The 21,611-nt window shown below is 32.9% G+C and overlaps 11 protein-coding genes across 11 annotated transcripts; 6 read left to right on the top strand and 5 right to left on the bottom strand.

Annotated features, from left to right (window-relative positions):
- Positions 1 to 83: 83 nt before the first annotated feature.
- UFE1 (Ufe1p) lies at positions 84 to 1,109 on the bottom strand (the record flags this gene model as incomplete). Its single annotated transcript, XM_003687354.1, has 1 exon — positions 84 to 1,109. One exon carries the CDS (start codon positions 1,107 to 1,109, stop codon positions 84 to 86), a length of 1,026 nt encoding a protein of 341 aa, XP_003687402.1.
- Positions 1,110 to 1,986: 877 nt separating this feature from the next.
- On the top strand, positions 1,987 to 2,886 carry CDC21 (thymidylate synthase; the record flags this gene model as incomplete). Its single annotated transcript, XM_003687353.1, has 1 exon — positions 1,987 to 2,886. One exon carries the CDS (start codon positions 1,987 to 1,989, stop codon positions 2,884 to 2,886), a length of 900 nt encoding a protein of 299 aa, XP_003687401.1.
- A 117-nt stretch (positions 2,887 to 3,003) lies between these two features.
- SGO1 (Sgo1p) lies at positions 3,004 to 5,394 on the bottom strand (the record flags this gene model as incomplete). Its single annotated transcript, XM_003687352.1, has 1 exon — positions 3,004 to 5,394. The coding sequence occupies one exon, from the start codon at positions 5,392 to 5,394 to the stop codon at positions 3,004 to 3,006; it is 2,391 nt and encodes a 796-aa protein (XP_003687400.1).
- Positions 5,395 to 6,045: 651 nt separating this feature from the next.
- DAD2 (Dad2p) lies at positions 6,046 to 6,402 on the top strand (the record flags this gene model as incomplete). Its single annotated transcript, XM_003687351.1, has 1 exon — positions 6,046 to 6,402. The coding sequence occupies one exon, from the start codon at positions 6,046 to 6,048 to the stop codon at positions 6,400 to 6,402; it is 357 nt and encodes a 118-aa protein (XP_003687399.1).
- A 370-nt stretch (positions 6,403 to 6,772) lies between these two features.
- On the bottom strand, positions 6,773 to 10,282 carry NUP133 (Nup133p; the record flags this gene model as incomplete). The annotated part of the gene is made up of 1 exon (XM_003687350.1): positions 6,773 to 10,282. One exon carries the CDS (start codon positions 10,280 to 10,282, stop codon positions 6,773 to 6,775), a length of 3,510 nt encoding a protein of 1,169 aa, XP_003687398.1.
- A 441-nt stretch (positions 10,283 to 10,723) lies between these two features.
- RPF2 (rRNA-binding ribosome biosynthesis protein RPF2) lies at positions 10,724 to 11,776 on the top strand (the record flags this gene model as incomplete). Its single annotated transcript, XM_003687349.1, has 1 exon — positions 10,724 to 11,776. One exon carries the CDS (start codon positions 10,724 to 10,726, stop codon positions 11,774 to 11,776), a length of 1,053 nt encoding a protein of 350 aa, XP_003687397.1.
- A 715-nt stretch (positions 11,777 to 12,491) lies between these two features.
- Positions 12,492 to 14,405, top strand: GYP1 (GTPase-activating protein GYP1; the record flags this gene model as incomplete). Its single annotated transcript, XM_003687348.1, has 1 exon — positions 12,492 to 14,405. One exon carries the CDS (start codon positions 12,492 to 12,494, stop codon positions 14,403 to 14,405), a length of 1,914 nt encoding a protein of 637 aa, XP_003687396.1.
- A 186-nt stretch (positions 14,406 to 14,591) lies between these two features.
- Positions 14,592 to 16,601, bottom strand: VPS5 (sorting nexin 1; the record flags this gene model as incomplete). Its single annotated transcript, XM_003687347.1, has 1 exon — positions 14,592 to 16,601. The coding sequence occupies one exon, from the start codon at positions 16,599 to 16,601 to the stop codon at positions 14,592 to 14,594; it is 2,010 nt and encodes a 669-aa protein (XP_003687395.1).
- Positions 16,602 to 17,057: 456 nt separating this feature from the next.
- ALG8 (dolichyl-P-Glc:Glc1Man(9)GlcNAc(2)-PP-dolichol alpha-1,3-glucosyltransferase) lies at positions 17,058 to 18,785 on the top strand (the record flags this gene model as incomplete). The annotated part of the gene is made up of 1 exon (XM_003687346.1): positions 17,058 to 18,785. The coding sequence occupies one exon, from the start codon at positions 17,058 to 17,060 to the stop codon at positions 18,783 to 18,785; it is 1,728 nt and encodes a 575-aa protein (XP_003687394.1).
- Positions 18,786 to 19,407: 622 nt separating this feature from the next.
- Positions 19,408 to 20,160, top strand: YNG1 (Yng1p; the record flags this gene model as incomplete). The annotated part of the gene is made up of 1 exon (XM_003687345.1): positions 19,408 to 20,160. The coding sequence occupies one exon, from the start codon at positions 19,408 to 19,410 to the stop codon at positions 20,158 to 20,160; it is 753 nt and encodes a 250-aa protein (XP_003687393.1).
- A 163-nt stretch (positions 20,161 to 20,323) lies between these two features.
- Positions 20,324 to 21,487, bottom strand: RPL3 (60S ribosomal protein uL3; the record flags this gene model as incomplete). The annotated part of the gene is made up of 1 exon (XM_003687344.1): positions 20,324 to 21,487. The coding sequence occupies one exon, from the start codon at positions 21,485 to 21,487 to the stop codon at positions 20,324 to 20,326; it is 1,164 nt and encodes a 387-aa protein (XP_003687392.1).
- Positions 21,488 to 21,611: the final 124 nt, after the last annotated feature.

The following is a 21,611-nucleotide window of genomic DNA, read 5'->3' as shown; positions in this document are numbered from 1 at the left end:
AAATATAGAGGGATAATCAGTTTATCATTGCCTTCCACTTTCTGTTCTGAATATATATTTTTGGATGATTTTTTTAAAATATATCAGCTTATATAGTCTAGCAATAGAAGTAGTATACCTATAAATATAGCACTATATGTTGTTAGTTTTGCAGCTTTTCCTGCTTTCTTTTGTGCTTTTGTTAGTTGTTTATTACCTTGTTTAATGTTTACTTCAATATCATCTTGATTATCCATCATATTATTAATGTTCTGAGATTGTACACTTAGATGTGAAGCTAATTCATTTTGTAAACTGACGACTTCCATAATTGTCTTATTAATATTTTCAACTTTCTTCAATTGATCATTCTTCATATTCAACAGTTCTTCATGCTCCGTCTCCAACAATTGTATTTGTTCCTGTGATAATTTTGACATAGCTTCGTTATAATGTTTAATTTCATCTTGAACACTTTCTTGAGGTTGACTTTGAGAAACAGATAATAAAACAGGTGGTTCTACCTCGAACGAAGGTGGTGTAATGTTGAAATCAGAATTTAGATCTAAAGCTTCGAATTTCCTTTGAAAAGCTATCCTCTCTTGTTGCAAATTTGTGAATTGATTCGAAATTTTATTCAACCATATCGATAAAGATCGTAAAACACCTAATCTGAACTCGTTAACTGATTTATAATGTAATTCGATAGTTTCTGGATTTGTACCATTCAAGAAGTTAAGGAAAGAATTTTTGTTCGCTATAATTTGAGTTTCAATCAGTTGTTGTCTCTCATTCTCATATTTTTGTAAATGTTTAAATTTTGAGACGTACTGTTGTAATTGTAACCTAAATTCTGTATCGAAATCATCTTTATCCATCTCTGACATTTTTGAATCAGCATTGTATTGCGGTTCAAGCGTTGCTAATACTTTCCTCAATTCTCTTAAATACTTCATTAAATCAGAACATTCAGTCAAAAAGGAATCTTTTAAATGCTTGAAACTGCTTTTGTCCACTATATAATCATCCTTAGAGACTTCCTCTTGAGATTTTTTCACCGAAGTAATATTCTGTTGACTCTCTTCGATAATATTAACATATTGCTTAAAAAGTTCTGTTAAACTAGACATGGATGCTGTAGAACAATCTATGGATGGTTGCGGTTTCAATATTGATCTGTTCTACCGATATCCAAAAAAATAGAACAACTACCTAGATATACAACGAATCTTTCTCGTTACCTATCTTCAGCTAAATAGGTTTAATCAATAGCTCATTAATTGAGTTACCTTGTATAAAAGCTAAATGATCACTTGAAGTTACTCTTATTATATCAACCAACATCTCTTAAAACCTCATGAAATGGAATCCGATGCTCCAATTGACTAAAGGAGGGTAACTAATTGACCACATAGCAGATGATGGCACATACCCTTTCCACAGTTCCTTGGTTTGCATATACATACCTATATACATACCATCGATATGAGAAGCTCGACTGTATTACAAGAAGAGTTGGATATTGCAATAGATTACAAAAAACAGGACGAGATCCGTGGAAGACATTCCTTGAGGTGAACTGCGTCAGCAATACGACCTCAGCAAAATCCGATGCAATATGATGAAGTTCTGCCATCTTGCTTAAATATCCTGTTGAGTAATCATTGTGATTTCGGATACCTTATACATATGTCTGTGTATGCATCTTTATAAAACTGTCACATCAAGCATTGGAATTTTCCACTGTGACAATTTATAGCTACTCAGAAGAAACTGACGCGTAAAGTCACAACAACACGTTAAAATTCAACGAGCATTAACTTTATGACCTGTAATCCAGAGATGAATCTACTTCTATATATATGCATAACTATGTATATAGCGGTTATTAGAGCTTCTAGATGATAGTCTTCTTCTGTCTGTGTTTTGATGTATAGAGGAGACTATCGAACAGTTTATTGATTAGCTGCAAGCACTGTGAAGAGAATTAATACTGTCGATTTTACGATGACCAATTCAGAAGAAAGCCAATACTTAGATCTATGCCAAAGGATCATTGACGAAGGTGAATTTAGACCAGATAGAACCGGCACTGGTACTTTAAGTTTATTTGCACCACCTCAATTGAGATTCAGTTTAAAATATGAGACTTTTCCATTATTAACTACCAAGAAGGTATTCACAAAAGGTATAATCTTAGAGCTATTGTGGTTTATCAAGGGCTGTACTGATGGTAAGGTTTTGTCCAACCAAGGAGTGAAGATCTGGGAAGGTAACGGCTCACGTGAATACCTAGATTCCTTAGGTTTAACTGATAGACGTGAAGGTGATTTGGGACCTGTTTACGGTTTCCAGTGGAGACATTTCGGTGCTGAATATAAAACTTGTGACGATGATTATACTAACCAAGGTGTGGATCAATTAAAAGATGTAATTCACAAAATTAAGACCAATCCATATGATCGTAGAATAATAATGTCAGCATGGAACCCGCCAGATTTTCCTAAAATGGCTTTACCACCATGTCATGTCTTTTCACAATTTTATGTCAGTTTCCCAAAAGAAGGTGAAACTGGTAAACCTAGATTGTCATGTGTATTGTACCAAAGATCTTGTGATATGGGTTTAGGTGTCCCATTTAATATCGCTTCTTACGCATTGTTGACAATCATGATTGCCCATGTATGTGATATGGAACCAGGTGAGTTCATTCATACCCTAGGTGATGCTCATGTATATAAAGATCATATCGATGCTTTGAAAGAACAAATAAGCAGAGAACCAAGGACATTTCCTAAATTGAAAATAACGAGAAAGGTGACAGATATAGATGATTTCAAATATGAAGATTTCGAAATTGTAGATTATAATCCTCATGCAAGAATTCAAATGAAGATGAGTGTATAAAATGTATATTGTTTACTATATGAGAAATATATAATATTAACTATTTAAACCCTTTGCGGTTGTAATTCGTATTTAAACATTAAACGTAAATGCACCTTTGAAATTATTTCACTACTGTTACTTTCTATTGTATATCCTATATGTTTTAGGTGTGCTTTTCTTCTTATTCAGCCCCATGAAATCAAAAACGGACAGATCTTCTTCATTTAATCTAAATGATGAGACATCCTTATCTTTTGAAAATTTAACTTCACCTAAAACAGCTGAATTTTCATCATGAAAATTGTTCACAATAGGTTTTTTGAAAAGAACTTTAGTCTTTGTAGGTTTATTAGATCTAGTATTTGTAACATCCTGTAATGCAGAGTTTTTGTTCTTGAAATTGGGTAATGGCAGTGATTCTAATGTTATAGGTACAGATTTGTCAGTATCCAGGATAGTATTTAATGACTGTTTTTTATTTAACGCATTCAAGTCTATCATGCTATTAGCCTTTCTATTAATCTTTTTAGGTTTCTTAATAGTCTTTGATGGACGACCTTTCTTAAGTAAAAATTGAGTTTTCTTCAATAATGGGCTTGTGTCGTTTGGCCAAGAATTCAGTTTTAATTTATTTATGTTTATGAAGTCATTGTTTTGCTCAACTTTTGGAAATTCTTGAACGGAAGACTCTTTTTCCCTGCAAATTTTGTTATTCTCTGGTGTATTGACAGTTTGCTTCCCAACCACATGATTAATATCACTAGAAGGGGTGTCAGTGGTAGAGCTCGAAATATCAGGAATTTTTAGACTTGTATCCTCAATTTTAATTGGTAGATTCATTGTATTGCCCAAGAAAACTTTACTTCTCCTGTTTTTTTTACCTTTCGAATTAACTTGAAGATCATGAATATCTATAACAGTAGTAGCATCCACAAACCCTTCTGTTGGTCTTCTCATTTTGGCTCTTAATGAAGGTAATTTATAATCAACAGCTTTTCCACGAGTTCTTCTTTGTCTTGTATTAGGTAATTCATCGATAACAGACGATGCATTTATTGGCATAATCTCATCGACTATTTTCTTTTTGCCTAGCAATCTTGCTGGTTTCATTGAATGTTTAATTTTATTCTGTGACGGTAATTGAATGAACATGTTTTCATGCTCAGGCTGGTTCGAGCTTTTGTCAAATGGTAATGATGAACTTAAATCGTTTATGTTTTCAGATTTATTGTCTTCTGTACTGTCATTAAATATTTGAAGTTTTTGTGAAGATGATGCAGATGAATTTTTGGATGCCGATTCCTCTTTAGAATTGGCAAAAATGTTTGAATTCGATTCTTGGCCAGAGGTAGCTTCTTCTGGAATCGAATACTCGATAATTGAATTTGTGAAAGTGAATGAGTTTTCAGGAGGATTATTATCGATTTCTTGTTCTATCGATTCTGACTCTGAGGAAATCAAATCATGTGTTATTGTTGTATTCGTAAGTTCAGGTTCTTCATTAATTTTTTCGATGACACATCCTTTCAAAGATTTATTATTTTCGAACTCAATTTGTCTAATCTCTTTAATGCTATCTTCAATAATATTATTATTCTCTAGATTATTGTTATGATCTGCAGCATCTAAAAATTCTTGTTCATCAGTAAATACAAATGATTCTCTTCTGGAACTCTTTCTCCTTTTTTTTGGTAACGTGGCTGTATTTTCATTATTAATAAATTTGTTTATATTAGAATCATCATTGCTATTATCATTGTTATTGTCATTATTTTTTTTATTTTTCTTCTCCTCTTCTGTAATAAAGAGCTCATTATCTCTTTTATATTTATTAATTTTAGTTAAACTATCATCCTGATTGGATTCGATATTGGTTATATCTTTCAATTGTGAGAAGGATCGTCTATGCTCTGCAGGTAGAAGAGTATTACTTCTTTCTCTGTACGAATATCTTGTGGCATCTTTACTATTTAATTTCCGTCCACTTGAGGTTGGTAAATTCTCCTTTCTACGTATATTATTGATCATATAAAATATTTCATCAAATTTTTGATAAAGACCATTCTCTAACACTTGCAAAGTTTCTTCTAACTTTTGATCCTGTTCATTTCTAATTGAGATAGTCTGTGATCTGAGTACAATATTTTCTTTCACTAAATCACTAATAATTTTTTCTAATCCACTAACTTTCATCATTAGAGCAGAATTTGTTTTTGCTAATTTTGAATTCTGTTGAGAATACGTCGATTTGATCTCATTCAATTTATCATTTTGAATTTCCATTAAATTTTGTAATTCTTGTATTTCATTGACATCTGAAGGTATTTTATTTTTAGCTTTTTTAGTTTCATCATTGTATATCTCATTCAATTTATTTGGACTACAAGTTGATTCTCTTACAGAAGTCGAATTCAAATTAAGTCTATTGGTTCCATTGCACACATCACTGGAAGTGCTACTGTAACTACCGTTACTGTCAATACTAATCTCCGCAATACTTGGCACTCGATTAAATAGTTTAGCCATTTTGTCTCTCGTATTAAAAACGACAGAGTGAACCTATATCTATCTATATATATATATGTTTTTTATTGTTCCAGTGCCCACAAAATGTGTAGAACTAAAAAGAAAGGCAAACAAAAAAAAGTGGATCAATTAAAATACTGATTATACACTATTAGTACAATTGCAATTGCCTGTAATATGTATCCTACAACTTCTTTTAGAATACCCGCTATTGTTTAATTTCTCCTCCACTTTTCACTGATGGCATCAAAATATCTAGTAATATATCCTCGCCAGTATATTATGCTCTCTTTAAACGTTTCAACTCATTCATTTAAACTATAAAACATCGTCTTCAACATAACCGCCGAAACACATAAACATATTAATCTTATATGTTGTCTTATATGCACGTTGATTTATATATAAACAAATCCACAAAAACGATGTCATTCAAAATGTAAACAAGGCCAAAAATGGAAGTCATGTGACATCGTGTTTCGTAACGCAATGCGACAATGATAATAATAATTATAAGAAGAATCAGTAAACAGTACTTTAATATAAGTACGATGGTCTATTTAATGTTGAGTATTGTTTGGATATTCTGTGAGCCTCGAGTTAGGATAGTAAGGGATTATCGTATAATTATAATTCTGATAAAGAGTGAAAATGAGTTCTATTGAGGCACAGATTGAAAATAAGAGACAAGAGTTTGAAGCTTTGAAAAAAATTGTTGGACTAACTGATACCATGAAGGTTCAATTGGATGCTTTGTCCAATGAAGTGACTCAAATGCATTCTAATGCAGATTCTGTGTCGCAGATAATGTTACATTGGGACTCGATTATGCAATATATATCTCAAGCAAGCTTGGGACTGCAGAAATACTCTGAAGGTGATTATAATGTCGGTACATGGGATGACTCTAAAACTAGCAAGGATAAACAGGAAGATAAAGAGCAGAAGGAATCTGAGTTGCCTCTTCCTGAGACATTGATTAGAATGAAGATTGATCAAAATGACTAGTTATTACATTATTGTGTAATATTTGAATATAGAGAGATCTAATATATGTTCTTTATCACTGATGAAAGCAAAAAGAAAAAGACTGTATATGAGTGTAATAATAGAAAGACCGTGTTTCAAATACTTTCTTAGGGTAAAAGATAAATATCGATAAGGAAGGAATTTGAATACTTAAAGATAGCATGATTGTTATGGATATAACAAATTAAAGTGGTGAGTTCAGTCAAACATAAAAATAAAAGCATCAATATAAAAATAGATTAGAGTAATAGTAATAATATTTAAGACAACGCTGATTGACATTAATAGAGGTATATTTATTTTTTTGATAATATATTGTATACATTACTTATTATGTAAATTTAAAAAATTATGCAATTGTCATGGTTTCATAATTAATAGTGACGTTGCTTCTGGTATTAATATTTGCTGAACCAACAATGGTCTTTAATTTATCAATTAGGTTGAACCCTAGTTGTTCAATAGAATGAACTTCTTTACTGATAGCATCTTGCACTGAGATTATGGAAACATCGTATTTACCATAAATATGCTTGATATAATCAAAAGAAACAATGGAATTATCAATTAAAGCATTGTACTCTGGTAATAACATGTCATATTTCTCAACTATATCATTGAAACATTGGTATAACACCTTGTATAAAACACTCTCAGATAAATCATCTAAATGAACCCAATCTTTGTCACTTAAAATACACCTACGCCAAATAGTGGTATACAATGCTCTCTTAGTTTCATAATCAATACTATTATTCAAAGATGACAATAATTTAACAGCGTCAACAAAATTATCAAGACCTCCCATTAGTGTATAAATATCAATAGCTTCGTTTATGGAAATGTACTGTTGTTTCTTTATTTTGTTAATCAAATTTTGGAAAATAACTTTAAATTCGCTGTTTTGATAAATATCACATATCACTGGGCTCTTATTCTCCAATTGGTAATGTAATTTTTTTTGAAAATTAATTGTGTCAATACCAGCTTGAATCATGACAACTTTATTTTCATTAATATCCATTGGGTCTGCTAGTTCAGATAGTTTTGCGATATTCAAATATAATTTTGTTTTATCAACTGTCAAATCACTATTATTGTTTTCAATCAGAACAGAACTCAATATGTCAGATGCACTGTGGTAGTTTTCATCAAATATTTCTTGTATCCATGCAACATTATTATATTCAGAAGAGCTTAATAGGAACTTCCTTAACAAATCATGCTGTTCTGGAAAATTGAAAAATAAGGATTTGAGTTTATTGTTATCAATATAGTATTTGAATAAAGTAGATGAAAATTCTTCACCAAATTGTTCAAAATATTGAGCATACAAATGTTTAAATTCGTTGAATTCCAGCTCTTCTAATACTTCTACTAGTGATTTTAAATCTCTGTAAAATTCTGAAAGTTGTAAAGCATCTTCATGTAATTTATGCTCACATAAAACTTGAATCCAATTATTATGGTTCTCGTTATAAACTAAATTGATTTCATTACATTTTTCAGAATCTATAATAGTTTGGCTTGTATACCATACTTTAGCATGCCATGAAATGTAATACAACGATTTAACTAGAGTTAATAACTGTTTATTAGTGTAATCATTAGTGTCCTTTAATGAAAATTTATAATCAAAGAATAATTGATTTAAGGAAGAGAGAATATCATAGTTTAAGAACCAGGATCTCTTCTCGCCTATTTCTAGAGGATCTAATTGGAATTTGTCATATCTAATATCTTTTTCACCATCCTCTAATACGGCATCATATAATGAGGAGATCAATAAATCAATAACAGTGGATTTACTATTGATTAATCCAGAGTTAATACTTGTTATAGAAAGTTCTTTCAGTAAATTAGAAAATAATATTGGGAAAACATCTAAACGGTGTAATATTAAGCTTTCTAAATTCAATGACTGGTCATAACTTGTGATGATTCTACTCCAAATCTTCGATAAATCTTCTTTCATTGATTGAAATTGTAATAGTTTGGATGCACAGTTCATTATTTCGTATTTTTCCAATAACAGTAGTTTAGTGTTTGGAGAAATTTTATAATTAAAATTATCTTTAACGAAGTTTAATAAGTTTTTGTACAAATTGATTCTCATTTGTAAGTGTTGCTCTACAGTATTCAGCATAGGTGGAATATATTTACCCTTTGATTTGAAAATTTCGTTGGCTGATTCCAGCAAGTCACTTTCTATTTCTTCTTTCTCTAAGACTATATTTTCTGGTAGATTGTATTCAATTGGATTTGTTGATATATTTGAAAAATAAACGGCTTGATCGATGTGTGATTTTGTAAAACTTGTTGCTTCCAAGTCCTTTTCATCCTTGTCATTAATGGTGACTTGTATAATATCATCTTCTTTAGCCATTATATAAATAGAGTTCGAACTGTAACCAGAACCAATGATATTCAAATTTGAGTTGAAGCAAATTACATCTTCCCATTTTTTTCTAAGGATGTAGTTTGAATCTAATTTTGAACTTACTTTAGTTAACACGACAGCATCTTTGAACAGGATGCAAATTGAGCTATAAAGTTTTATTGAATCTGATAATGCAGTTGGGATGCATAGTTTTGGTTTGTTTTCTTCGTCGAACGATGAAAAATATGTTGAAATTTTATACGTTGAGAAAATATTGAAACTTTTAGAAGCTTCATCGACCACTATTGTTGAGAGAATATAATATACTTGGTCACCTTTTGAAATGGATGACAATACTAGATGAGTGGAAGAAGTATCCGCAAACAAAGGATGAGAATCTAGAATTTCCAAAGTTCCATGTGCAAATGGATATAAATCTTGCAAAGATTCCAAAATGTGCTCGTAAATGTTGACGTCTATTCTCTTGAAAGGGCTCGAGAACAGAGAGATCTGCCAGATCTGGAAGTCTCCACCTTTGGTGGCAACATATACCAGGATTTCCCCCTTGCCAATAATTGGGCCTGCCTTCAACGAGACGATTTCCTTTGCACTATTAAAAGTACTAAACAGAAAGCCAATCTGTGGTTTTATCAATTGTTTTTGTAATTTTACACAAGTCATCCCCGTTGAGTCTCTGATGGAGACAAACAACAGTCTTCCAAACGAAGTTGCAACAATGATTCCAGCGGGTTCGCAATTGATTGCTTTTGTAACGAGTTCTTTATCCCTCAATTTCAAATCCAAAGAGTGTGCTTTATTGAGCGACAGTTTCGAGTACAAATTATTGACTGAGTTCAAATCTTCGTAGTATTGCAGATGTCCATTGTTCCTATTTATTGTGCAAAGGCCATTTTCTATATCAGCAGTGCTATCGATTTCGTGACTGTCCAAGCATGGGGCCGATGCGACTTGCAACGGAGAGACATTGTCAATGGCTACGGGACATGTCAAAAGACAGATTGGAACTGCGCTCGAAACTGTATTCTCGTCATGCAAGGGGATCTTGCCGAATGGCGTGTCCCTTAGTTTTGAATTGTAGTCCCATATGTATAAATTGTCTTTGTCCGCGCATAAAGCTTTCTGCGAACGTGTATCTACGAACCCATAGTATTCGGATTTCAGTTGTTGCGCTCCATGCTGTTGCAGTCGATCCTGCGTAAAAGAACAGGTGCCATCGGCACCTGTTCTTTTAAACAACGATGACAAGTCCGGCACCAAACTACGAACGCAGTAACGCTCGTTCTCTGTCAACAGCCTGCCACCATCAAACAATTGATCACTCATCAAATTATCAGTACCTGACTTCTCGTCAGTATCCATAGAGAAACTAGAGACATTACCAGGAAACCCGTCGACACCCTCGCCGACCTTCTGCTCTAGCTCTCTCCTCAATTGAAACACGGAATCGTTACCTGCCATCGCCTTCACTATTCTTAACCGTTCAGCGAGTCCTAGCACTCTCTGTCTCCGGGAGACCAGCCACAAACACACACACCTCCCATACACAACGAACAACCGTTGTGTATCTTTATATCTCAGTTTCCTGTCTTGTTCAATTCACAGCTTCTGTAGAGTTTGAAATTGTTTGAATTCCCAAAATCGCATGTTTCTGTCGCTTCCAACGACGAGAAAAATTTTTCAGTCGCATGTTTCTGCGGCGGTTTCTCCGCAGTTTACCAAGTTCTCATACTTAACTAAGAGAGGTGTGGTTCGAAGTTAACTATGGCAAACAGAGATGAGATGAGATGAGATGAGCTTGTAACTGTATTTAAAGGATGGCCAGCTCTGCATATATGTATGAATGTCTGTGTCGTTGTTGGCGGTCAGGGAGAGATAGAAAACGACAAGAGAGTTGCCGTCATGATCAGAACTGTCAAACCTAAGAATAACAGAGCCAAGAGAGCTTTGGAGAAAAAAGAATCCAAATTAGTTGAGAATGTTAAGAAAGCTCTTTTTGTTCCAGGTCAAACTTCTAATAAGTTGTTGCATGATGTTACTGTTGATCTGGGTGCTTTGAAGAAGCCGTTTATTAAGAGGTTCGAGAGAAAGAATAATATCCATCCTTTTGAAGAGACTGAGCAACTAGAATTTTTCAGTGAAAAAAATGATGCCTCTTTGATTGTATTGAGTACCAGTTCCAAGAAGAGAAAGAACAACTTGACTTTCGTGCGTACGTTTGGCTACAAGATCTACGACATGATCGAGCTGATGGTAGCTGAAAACTACAAGTTGTTGGAAGATTTCAGATCACAAACTTTCGCAGTAGGTTTGAAACCAATGTTCTCCTTCCAAGGTGCTGCCTTTGACACTCATCCAGTCTACAAACAGATTAAATCTTTGTTCTTGGACTTCTTTAGAGGCGAGACCACTGATTTGCAAGATGTTGCAGGCCTGCAACATATTATTTCCGTCACTGTTCAAGGTGATTTCCAGGACGGTGAAGCTTTGCCAAACGTGCTGTTCAGAGTTTATAAGCTGAAGACGTACAAATCGGAGCAAGGTGGACGTCGTTTACCTAGAGTCGAGCTGAACGAAATTGGGCCGCGTTTGGACTTCAAAATCGGTAGAATCCATACTCCATCTCAAGACATGGAAAGAGAAGCTTTCAAGAAGGCTAAACAATTGGAGTCGAAGGTGCATAAGAATATAGAAAAGGACTTGATGGGTGACAAGATCGGCAGAATCCATTTGGGTAAGCAAGACATCAACCAAATGCAAACAAGAAAGATGAAGGGTCTAAAGTCAAGATTTGATCAAGTCAATTCAGATGATGAAGAGGCTTATTTGAATGAGAGTGAAACTGAATTGAATCCAGCCCTTAACGGTGAAGAAGATACTTATGGTGAAGACTTCGTCACTGCCGATGATGAAAGTGCAGATGAAGAGCCTACCAAAAAGAAGCAAAGGAAATAAACTCTTTCACCAGGTAATTAAAAACAAAAATGCACGCACAATCTTCTAAACCACATGTACAATATATCGCAGCAAGTATATAAATCCAAGTATGTACAACAATCAACTGTAATAGAAATCTATCAACCATAAATTTATATATACATACAGACAATTCATTAAACCTGCTTTCTTTTTAAAGATGTCTATTATCTCTTGGTCGTATAGGCTATGTCTCTTTCTTTTATGGTGACACTTTATCGCTACTAATTTCAAAATTAAAAGATGTAAACTGAAAAGTAAATTTAAAGAGCAAATACAAGAGATAACATATGTTTATTTATAAGGATTAGTTGTTTATTTATACTATTGTAGATTGTAATTGGTAGTGTTTGATAAGGGAGCATCTTTCACTTCGAGGGTGTGTTTTTATAAAGACTTGGTTTAACATCTAGCGAGGAACAGGACAAGACAAGACAAGTGGTTAATAGTCATATTTGTGCTTAGTTTTCCTTCTATTATCATTATATATATAAAGGAAAAAGAAGGTTGCTGCTGTTTTTAATACTTGCAACAAGTATAAATAAACAATTGGTATACTGAAATACTGAACTTAAAATATAAATTTCGACTTGGAGGTATTTGTTTGTCAACTGTATTGATTTCAAATTAAATTTTTGGAATTAACATATTGAAAGAATACTTAATAAATTAATTGTTAACACACTAGCCTAGTATGGGTCATAAGAATGGATCTAAGGAAATGTATCAAAAGGATAATACGAGGGGAATTCACCACTCAAATGGGAGTAATATCAGTTTGGTGAACACGCTGATGAAATCCTTGAAAGTGTCTTCATCCTCTTCTGCTGTGAATAATCCTCCATTGCATGAAACTCCAGTTCGTACAACAAGCAATGATTTAAGATCTCCGGTAAGACCTGTGAATGGGTCTGGTAATTTTGATGCCATGGCAAAACAACAAACGTCAGCTATTAGATCATCAAGCTCGTATTCGCCTATGAGGTATAGCAGTCCTTCTCAAAGTAATTCGATTATGAATTCAGAAAATAATAATAATCGTCATACTTCCTCTTCTTATCATGAGAATGGAAGCGCTAAAAAATCATACAATTTCAGTAACAATGCCAATGGTACCCCTAAGCTGAATACCTATTTTAAAGATTTGGATGAGGATTGGAGTGCTGTTATTGATGATTCTAATATGCCAATTCCTACTGTTGCTAATGGAGGCATCTCGAGAAGTAATTCAGACACATTTTCGGTGCCGGGCACTCCGATTAATCATGAAGAACAGTATGGCTTATCAAAGAAACTTACAAATTCCTCTATTCAAACATCTTATTCTGTAAAGAATACAAGTTCCAATCAGTATTCGTATCCTCAATTGCCTCAATTACAGCACACTCAAAGCTCAGAATTAAAATCAAAATTAGAATTGGAAAATGAAAGGGAAGCGCAAGAGTTAAACTCGTTAATGCAAAGAATTGCCAAATTCGATAACATTGTGAATGATAAAAAAATAGTTAATCAACAAGAGTTGAGGACAATTAGTTGGAATGGTATACCAAAAATTCATAGGCCAAAGGTCTGGAAATTATTGATTGGATATTTACCAGCAAATATAAAAAGACAAGAGCCCCATTGTAAAAGGAAGAGACAAGAATACAAAGATGGAATAGATCATATATTCTCAGATGAACACAACAGAGATATTCCAACTTGGCATCAGATAGAAATTGATATACCAAGAACCAATCCCACCATTCCATTATATCAATTCAAAACAGTACAGAATAGTTTACAAAGGATTCTATATCTATGGGCAATTAGGCATCCTGCTAGTGGGTATGTGCAAGGTATTAATGATATAGTAACTCCATTTTTTCAAACGTTTTTGACCGAATATTTACCAACGACTCAGGTAGACAAGGTAGAAACGATTGATCCAGCTACTTACATGACTTCAGAGCAAATAATAGATTTAGAAGCTGATACATTTTGGTGTTTGACAAAACTACTTGAACAAATAACTGATAATTATATTCATGGCCAACCGGGTATAATAAAACAGGTTAAAAACTTGAGCCAATTGGTGAAAAGAATTGATATAGATCTTTATAATCATTTCCAAGATGAGAATGTTGAATTTATGCAATTTGCCTTTAGATGGATGAACTGTTTGTTGATGAGAGAATTTAAAATTGATGCAGTTATCAGGATGTGGGATACATATTTGGCGGAAACTTCATTAGAAACAACGATGATACAAACGCCGATGATTGCCAATTCATACATTAGAACACCAACGGAACAACCCACCGCAACTTTTCAAAACTTAAACAGTCCATTTAATGCATCTGGTGGTTTATCGAAAACCATGTCATCTAGTGCTGATGAAAACAATAGGGCTAGTTACTCTAGTTTGAATGAATTTCATGTGTTTGTTTGCGCTGCATTTTTGATCAAATGGAGTGATAAGCTACTAGATATGGATTTCCAAGAAATAATCACATTTTTGCAGAATCCTCCCACTTCTGAGTGGGAAGAAAATGATATTGAAATGCTTCTGAGTGAAGCGTTTATTTGGCAATCTTTATATAAGGATGCAACCTCACACTGGTTATGAAATCTTTGAATTATCTGGAATAATTGAAGTGGAACTGATACGTAGGTCGGTTAGGTTATTATTGAAATAAAAGCATAACTTTTCCTCTCATGTCTACAGCATCTAATACTTCGAATAGAGACGAACAGTAAATATCGGTATATTTTTATAGAATAATTGATATCGTTGATAACTATATATTGAAAACTACAAATTATTTTTATAGAAAGTCTGCCAAAGTTCAATGACTTTTTGTTGGCAACCTATTGATAATTCGATATAAGTTGTAATTTTATCCATATTTTCCGTGGCATACATCATATCAAAAGCTCTAATTTCTGTTTTTGAAATTTTTTCAAGATTAATGAAGTGTCGTTTTATTTTATTTAACCTTGTTGTTGTGAGACTTTTCTTAGCATTTAATTCTTGGATTCTTGGATTATCATCTGTCGTTAAAGAGCTGTTTTTTAGTGATCTGATATTATCTTCAACCTTTTTGAGTTCTTTATTAAGTATGACGATAAAATAGCCTATTTGATTCCTTTGGTTTAATATAGCATTTGCGCTTGATAAAGACTGTTTATATGCTATCAATTCAAACATTAATTCAGATACCGATGTATTGTTAAAATACGACGAAACTTTGCAAATATCTTTATTAACCTCTTGAAAATTCCGTAATAACTCTGAAAAATCACTATCATCTTCCGGTATAAAAGTTGAAATCATTTTTGTGAATTGATGAATAGACTCAACAGTGTTAGCGTTTTCCAGAATGATCTTCTCTAATTCATTAATTAATTTTTCTAACTTCAATTCTGTATTTGAAAAGCGCTCTTTACATCTTTTAAAATATTCATTAGTTTCGTTATACTTTGGTGCAACATTGAAAGAAAGATTTATTAACGATGGTTTATAATTTTTATCCAAACCGCCTTGCCGTATTACTTCAAGTCCATCTTCTTTTCCCAGCAGTTTAACTTCACCTATGTGAACTTCTGATAAGTTATTACTGTCATTTGAAGCATTGGAACCAGTTTCAATCTCCATATTTCTTCTTTCATTAACAATATCAATTGAAGTCAAAAACATATGAAAAGTTGTATCATTTTGTAGTTCAGGATCATTCGCTATTTTATTTAACATAATCTCTATTTGTTTTCTTCTACTCTCAATAAAGTGTTGTTCAAATCTACCAATAACTTGTTTTTCTGGAGGTACAGGAATTATCTTCCCCCAATGATTATACTGGAGTTGGCGATATAGCCATCTAATATCTGAATATCTTCTAAATACTTCAACAGTGGTATTTTCAAGCAGTTCAGACTCGGATGTAATGCAATATTTTATATAAGTTGAGCCTAAGTCGCTTGTCTTTTCAGGATTGGTTACTTTTATTGTAAATGGTTTTAAAGGATTTAAATCTTTTAGTGTGTTGCCAATTGTTGCAGCATTTTCTGACTCTGTATTGCTTTCATCAATTTCTATAGTATCATTATTTACAAGAGAACCTTTCAAGTTTTTAATTGAGGCTTGATTGAAAGATTGTTTTCCTGATGTAGTTTCGTTTAACTTGTCTGGCAACGAAGTTGATGCTGCATGCATAATTGATAAAGGATCAAACGTCGGTATACTATTAACCTCAGTCTTTCTGGGTATTCTTTTATTCTTATATAAAAGCTTCCCTTTTATGCTTTGTTTAGTAGGTGAAATTATTTCTTCTGGTTTATCGCTATTTTCTTTAATTCCTAACTTAACAGGTGAGACATTACTAAATAGTAAACCATCGGATCTCAGTCCATTATTTGTTACCGTTTGTTCATATATAGTACCTTCGTCGTCATTTATTTCTGTTAAGGTACTCATTGCAGTGTCGTAGTCAAACACTTTGGCAGAATCTTGGGTATTCATTTTAAATGGGTCACCCCATATATTGATATTCTGTGTCCTAGAATTGTCGACAACAGTTTCCACTTTAGTTTCAAAAATTTGCTCAAAAGGATTAGACTCCAATTTCACAGAACTATTTTCTGGATCTGGATCATGTTTGATATCTAATACATTTAATGTATCTGCTAACTCGGAATAGATCATATTACTTTGGGGACTTTCATTAATATTAGCAAAATTCTTATATTTATATTCTATCGAATCCTTTTCTATAACCTCGTCATCCCATACAGACTTGGTTAAATCATCATGGCTGTAATTTGGCATTGTTCATAAAAATAAACTTTATCTTAAAACAGGTAGCCCATTTAATTTTTGTTCTCTGAATCGTAGTAATATCAAATAAATTAGGAAAGCTAATTAATAACCTCTGCTGGCACTACACTTCTTGTCGACAAAAGGAGCAGTATCGAATTAACACTTCTCAATACAATGTTTCAATTTATTTAACTTGAAGATTTCAAAAGTTTTATATATTTAATAAGTTGATTCGTTATTTCGATATTAAAATGAAGCGCATTCCGAAATAAATTAAATTAAAAGCAACAATGATTCAATGAATTTAAATATTGAATGAGTAACATTGGTTTAAATAATTGATTGTTTAATCTCTGGATAGCAATAAATAAGATCTTAGTCAATAGTGAAGTTACAGTTGTTAATATTTTAGCTAAAAAATAGTTAACTTCATTCATTTCTTAGTTCTATAAATCGACTGAAAAAATGTCTGATGATGAATATTTTTATGAGGACGATGATAAATCAGTTGTGGTTGAAAGTGAGGATGATATTTCTGTAATGGAGACAGATGTATATGATGAGAAAGTACAAGATAGAAGGTTTTCGTTGTGGAATTTTTGGATAAGTTCTTTGTTTCTTAAATTGTTATTGATTCCAGGTTATTATAGTACAGATTTTGATGTTCATAGGAACTGGTTGGCTATTACAAGTAACCTGCCGATTAGTAAATGGTACTATGAAAATACGAGTGAATGGACATTAGATTATCCACCATTTTTTGCCTATTTTGAGTGGGTATTATCAAGATTCGCTCCTGAAATTGTTAAAAATGATGGATGTCTAGATATTGTGGAAGTTGGTCAATTTGGTTTACCTACTATTGTATTCCAAAGATTAACGGTTATAATTAGTGAAATTTTATTATTTGCTGTGTTGCAATATTATATTAATACTAGTAACTCGAAGGAGAGAGGACAATGTTTCGTGGTTGCCTCGAGTATTGTTTTATCTCCAGGTTTTTTGATTATTGATCATATACATTTCCAATATAATGGATTTTTGTTTGCTATTTTTATCGCATCCATCGTAGCAGCAAAACAAAAAAAATATTTGGCATGTGCCGTATTCTATTCAATTAGTTTATGTTTTAAACATATATTTTTATATCTAGCACCATGCTATTTTGTCTTCCTATTACGAGCATATGTCTTAAACTTCGAAAATTTTAAATTTAAGAGCTACATGGACTTACAAAGTGTGATTCAATGGAAAAGATTATTTAAACTTGCGGGCATTGTAAGTGGTATTTTTACTATCTGTTTTGCTCCATTTATTTTTCAACTTCCTCAGGTGTTGAGCAGATTATTTCCTTTCTCAAGAGGTTTAACCCATGCTTATTGGGCACCAAACTTTTGGGCAATGTATTCCTTCATTGACAAAGTTTTAACATTTGTTATGCTAAGATTTCCATATGTCCACAAATTAATGCTGAGTTTCACGTCTTCTCCTATCTTACCAAAAACTGCTGCCGAAATCAGAGAACGTATGGCTCAAAATAATAACGGTACAAAAGGTTTAGTACAAGATTATTTTTTTGTTATTTTACCTCAGATTACCCCTAAATTAACGTTCTTATTGACTTTATTCTACCAAATATTAGCAGTTATTCCACTTTTGTTTGATCCATCATATAAAAGATTTATTGGTTCGTTAACTTTATGTGGTATGGCATCATATTTATTTGGATGGCATGTTCATGAAAAAGCTATTATGCTAGTGATTATACCATTTTCCTTTTTAGTTGTCTCTGATAGAAGACTATTAATATCATTCATGTTGGTTACAGCCGCTGGTTATGTTTCATTATTCCCATTACTGTTTGAAAACCAAGACTTCTTACTGAAAATTTTGTACACTTTTTGTTGGTTTATTTTATACTACAGTGCATTTAGAAAGACTACTAGTCTATCGACTAGTGTTCAAAGAAGAGTATTCTTTTTGGACAGACTTGCAATCATTTATATCATTTTATTAATCCCAATGATATATGGAACTGAATTAATCAGCGTTCTAAAATTGAAATTTCCAATACTAGAACATTTTTCGTTCCTACCTTTAATGACGTATAGTGTCTATTGTTCAGTAGGTATCATCAGTTCCTGGATTGGTTTGTCATGGCTGTACAATTTTGATGAATTATTATGGGTTTAAAGATCATTCATTTAAAACATCAAGTAGATATAGAAGTAGATATATATACATATATGTGTGTGTGTGGAATATTAGATAATAATACTAATGATTAAGCTGTATCATTGTCAGTTTTGTCGTTTGGTGATCTATGCAAACTCAATATTATATTTAATTTATAAATAAATGTTGTGAAGACTTATATTTATTTCAAACTTCTCTTGTTTTCCCTCTTGAAGCTGAGATTTCACTTCAGGCAACCAAATGTTTAGTAGGTAAACAAAATATGAAATTATTATTATTCATTTTACTATCGAGCACAAATTATATCTTATAAGGTTGAAAATCAATAGAAGATATCTTTCATCAGAATAAATTCCTACTACATATGTAATTACAGATTACAGTGACATCTAAAAGACAAATATATTGTTATATATGACTTTATGATACTTGCGATGCTTCTTGACAAATGAGGTTATGACGCTTTTTGATACAACACGAAAAGTGAAATGATAACAAATAGATATTTAAATATACAAAATGATGCTGACAAGAGTACTGTAGTATGGAATATGACATGATAAAAAGATATCTTTGTTGTTCTAATGTATCGAAAAACTATTGGAGGTAGTTGAGTAAGATGAGCTTCGATATACGACACAATTTCATTAAGACGTTGGATCATTTCCCCAGTGAACTGGTTAGAACTCTTTGGACTATACAGTCTTTGGATTTTAAATGTGACTCGTTAAAAGATACTGCTAGTGATAATGATAAAGAGAAGAAATTTTTGAAATTAAGCAGATTACAACAGGCTATATATTTGGAAAATTTAGTAAAGAAAGAAGCTGAATACTTGGAGGATTACAAAAATGAACTATCTATTTCTCTCGACATTCGAAAGAGGCATGAACGAAATCTAAATAAGAAAAGTACTATCAGTGAGATACGTGATGTTAATAAATCTATTAAGAAAGCAGTCACTAAAAGAAAAGGGAAGAAACTATTGATCAAGATAAATTTGAAGAAACATAAGGATGAGATGAATTCGCAAATAAGACAGGATATCATGAATGAAACATTGAAAGTGAGTAAGATCGATCCTAATGAACCACGGTACTGTAATTGTAATGATATATCTTATGGTCAAATGATTGCCTGTGATAATGAGAAATGTCCAATTGAATGGTTTCATTATGGATGTGTAGGTTTAACAAAAGCTCCATCAAGTGAATGGTTTTGCAGTGATTCATGTCGTGAAATTGCTCACAAAACGAACATAAACGTGCCGCCAAGCGATCCAGTACTTGATTTAAATGATACTAATAGCGCAGATGCAAATAAAAGCATCTTAACGAAAAAAAAGAAGAAGAGAAGAAAGAGATTTTATTAATGAATACACTTAAGATAATTAACATTGAACATATTTCAAGAAGCTATTATTGAAAAAGAATATCTTATAATAATTGAGAAGTGGAAAGAACCACAATAAAATGTTAAATTAAATAATAATTATATAAATATTTTTTTATAATATAAAAATATCAATTAACAATTTATAAATCCTTCTTTAAAGTACCCATGAAAGCGTGCTTTTCAGCTGGAGTTTGGAATCTACCCTTACCGAACTTAGAAGCTGTGTCAATCCATTTTAAGGTAACTTCTTCTAAGGCCTTTCTGGAGGTGTTAGTGTATAAGGATTTTCTTAAAGTAACAACTCTCTTCTTGGTACCTGGGATAGAACCCTTAACCATGATGAAATCGTTGTTAACGTTACCGTATTGAACGAAACCACCCATTGGGTTAATGGTCTTCTTGGTTCTGTCGAAGTTAGTAGCAGCAGAAGCTTCATCACCAGCCTTACCGACTCTGTAGATCTTGTGGTTGATGGAAGTTCTGTGATGGTAACCGTTTTGACCAGCTCTGGCAACAGACCACATAACGTGGGCTGGATGCCATGGACCGATACAAGCAACCTTTCTTAGACCTCTATGAGTCTTTCTTGGTAATCTCTTGGTACCCCATCTGTGGGTAACACCTTCGAAACCGTGACCCTTGGTGACAGCGACAACATCGATCATTTCGTTTTGTTCAAAGACGGAGTCGACAGCGACGGTCTTTTCGAAATGTTCTCTGGCCCAGTCAACCTTTTCAGAGATAGAACCACCGTTCAATTGAATTTCAGCTAAGTGAGCCTTCTTTTGAACTAATGGAGTCTTTCTAACTTGAGTGTGGACTAAGACTCTGACAACAGAAGCGTACTTCTTGATTCTAGCTAATTCTCTTTCAATACCAGCACCTTCTTGGGCGTATTTGGCAGAGTACTTGGTGAAAGCCTTCTTCTTAGACTTGTACCAGTTCTTGTAGAATCTTCTCTTGACTTCATCAGATAAATGTTCAGCCCAGACAGTGGTTAAAGATCTTAAACCTCTTGGGGTTTCGACGTAACCGACGACACCGACAACAACAATTTCTGGAGTGTCGACGACAGTAACAGCTTCAACAATTTCTCTCTTGTGGAACTTGGAACCTGGTCTGTCTAAGTCTCTGACAATGGTAGTCATACCGGCCTTGTAACCTAAGAAGGAAGTTAAAGCAACAGGCTTAGACTTGTCGTCCTTTGGGAAAGCTCTAACCTTACCTCTAACAGAGGCGGCTCTCTTTCTTGGTAAGAAACCTAAATGACCGTGACGTGGAGCTTCGTATTTTCTGTGAGACATTTTTGATTAAATTCTCGTTAATGTTGTGGGGGTCTGTGATTGACGAAGACAACTAAAAAACGAATGATCTTTTAATAAATATATATATAAATATAAGTTCTTATATATATATATAAATATATAT

This window comes from Tetrapisispora phaffii, chromosome 10, assembly GCF_000236905.1.
Source record: "Tetrapisispora phaffii CBS 4417 chromosome 10, complete genome".
Lineage (NCBI taxonomy): Eukaryota > Fungi > Ascomycota > Saccharomycetes > Saccharomycetales > Saccharomycetaceae > Tetrapisispora > Tetrapisispora phaffii.
This window is presented reverse-complemented; position numbering and strand designations above follow the sequence as displayed.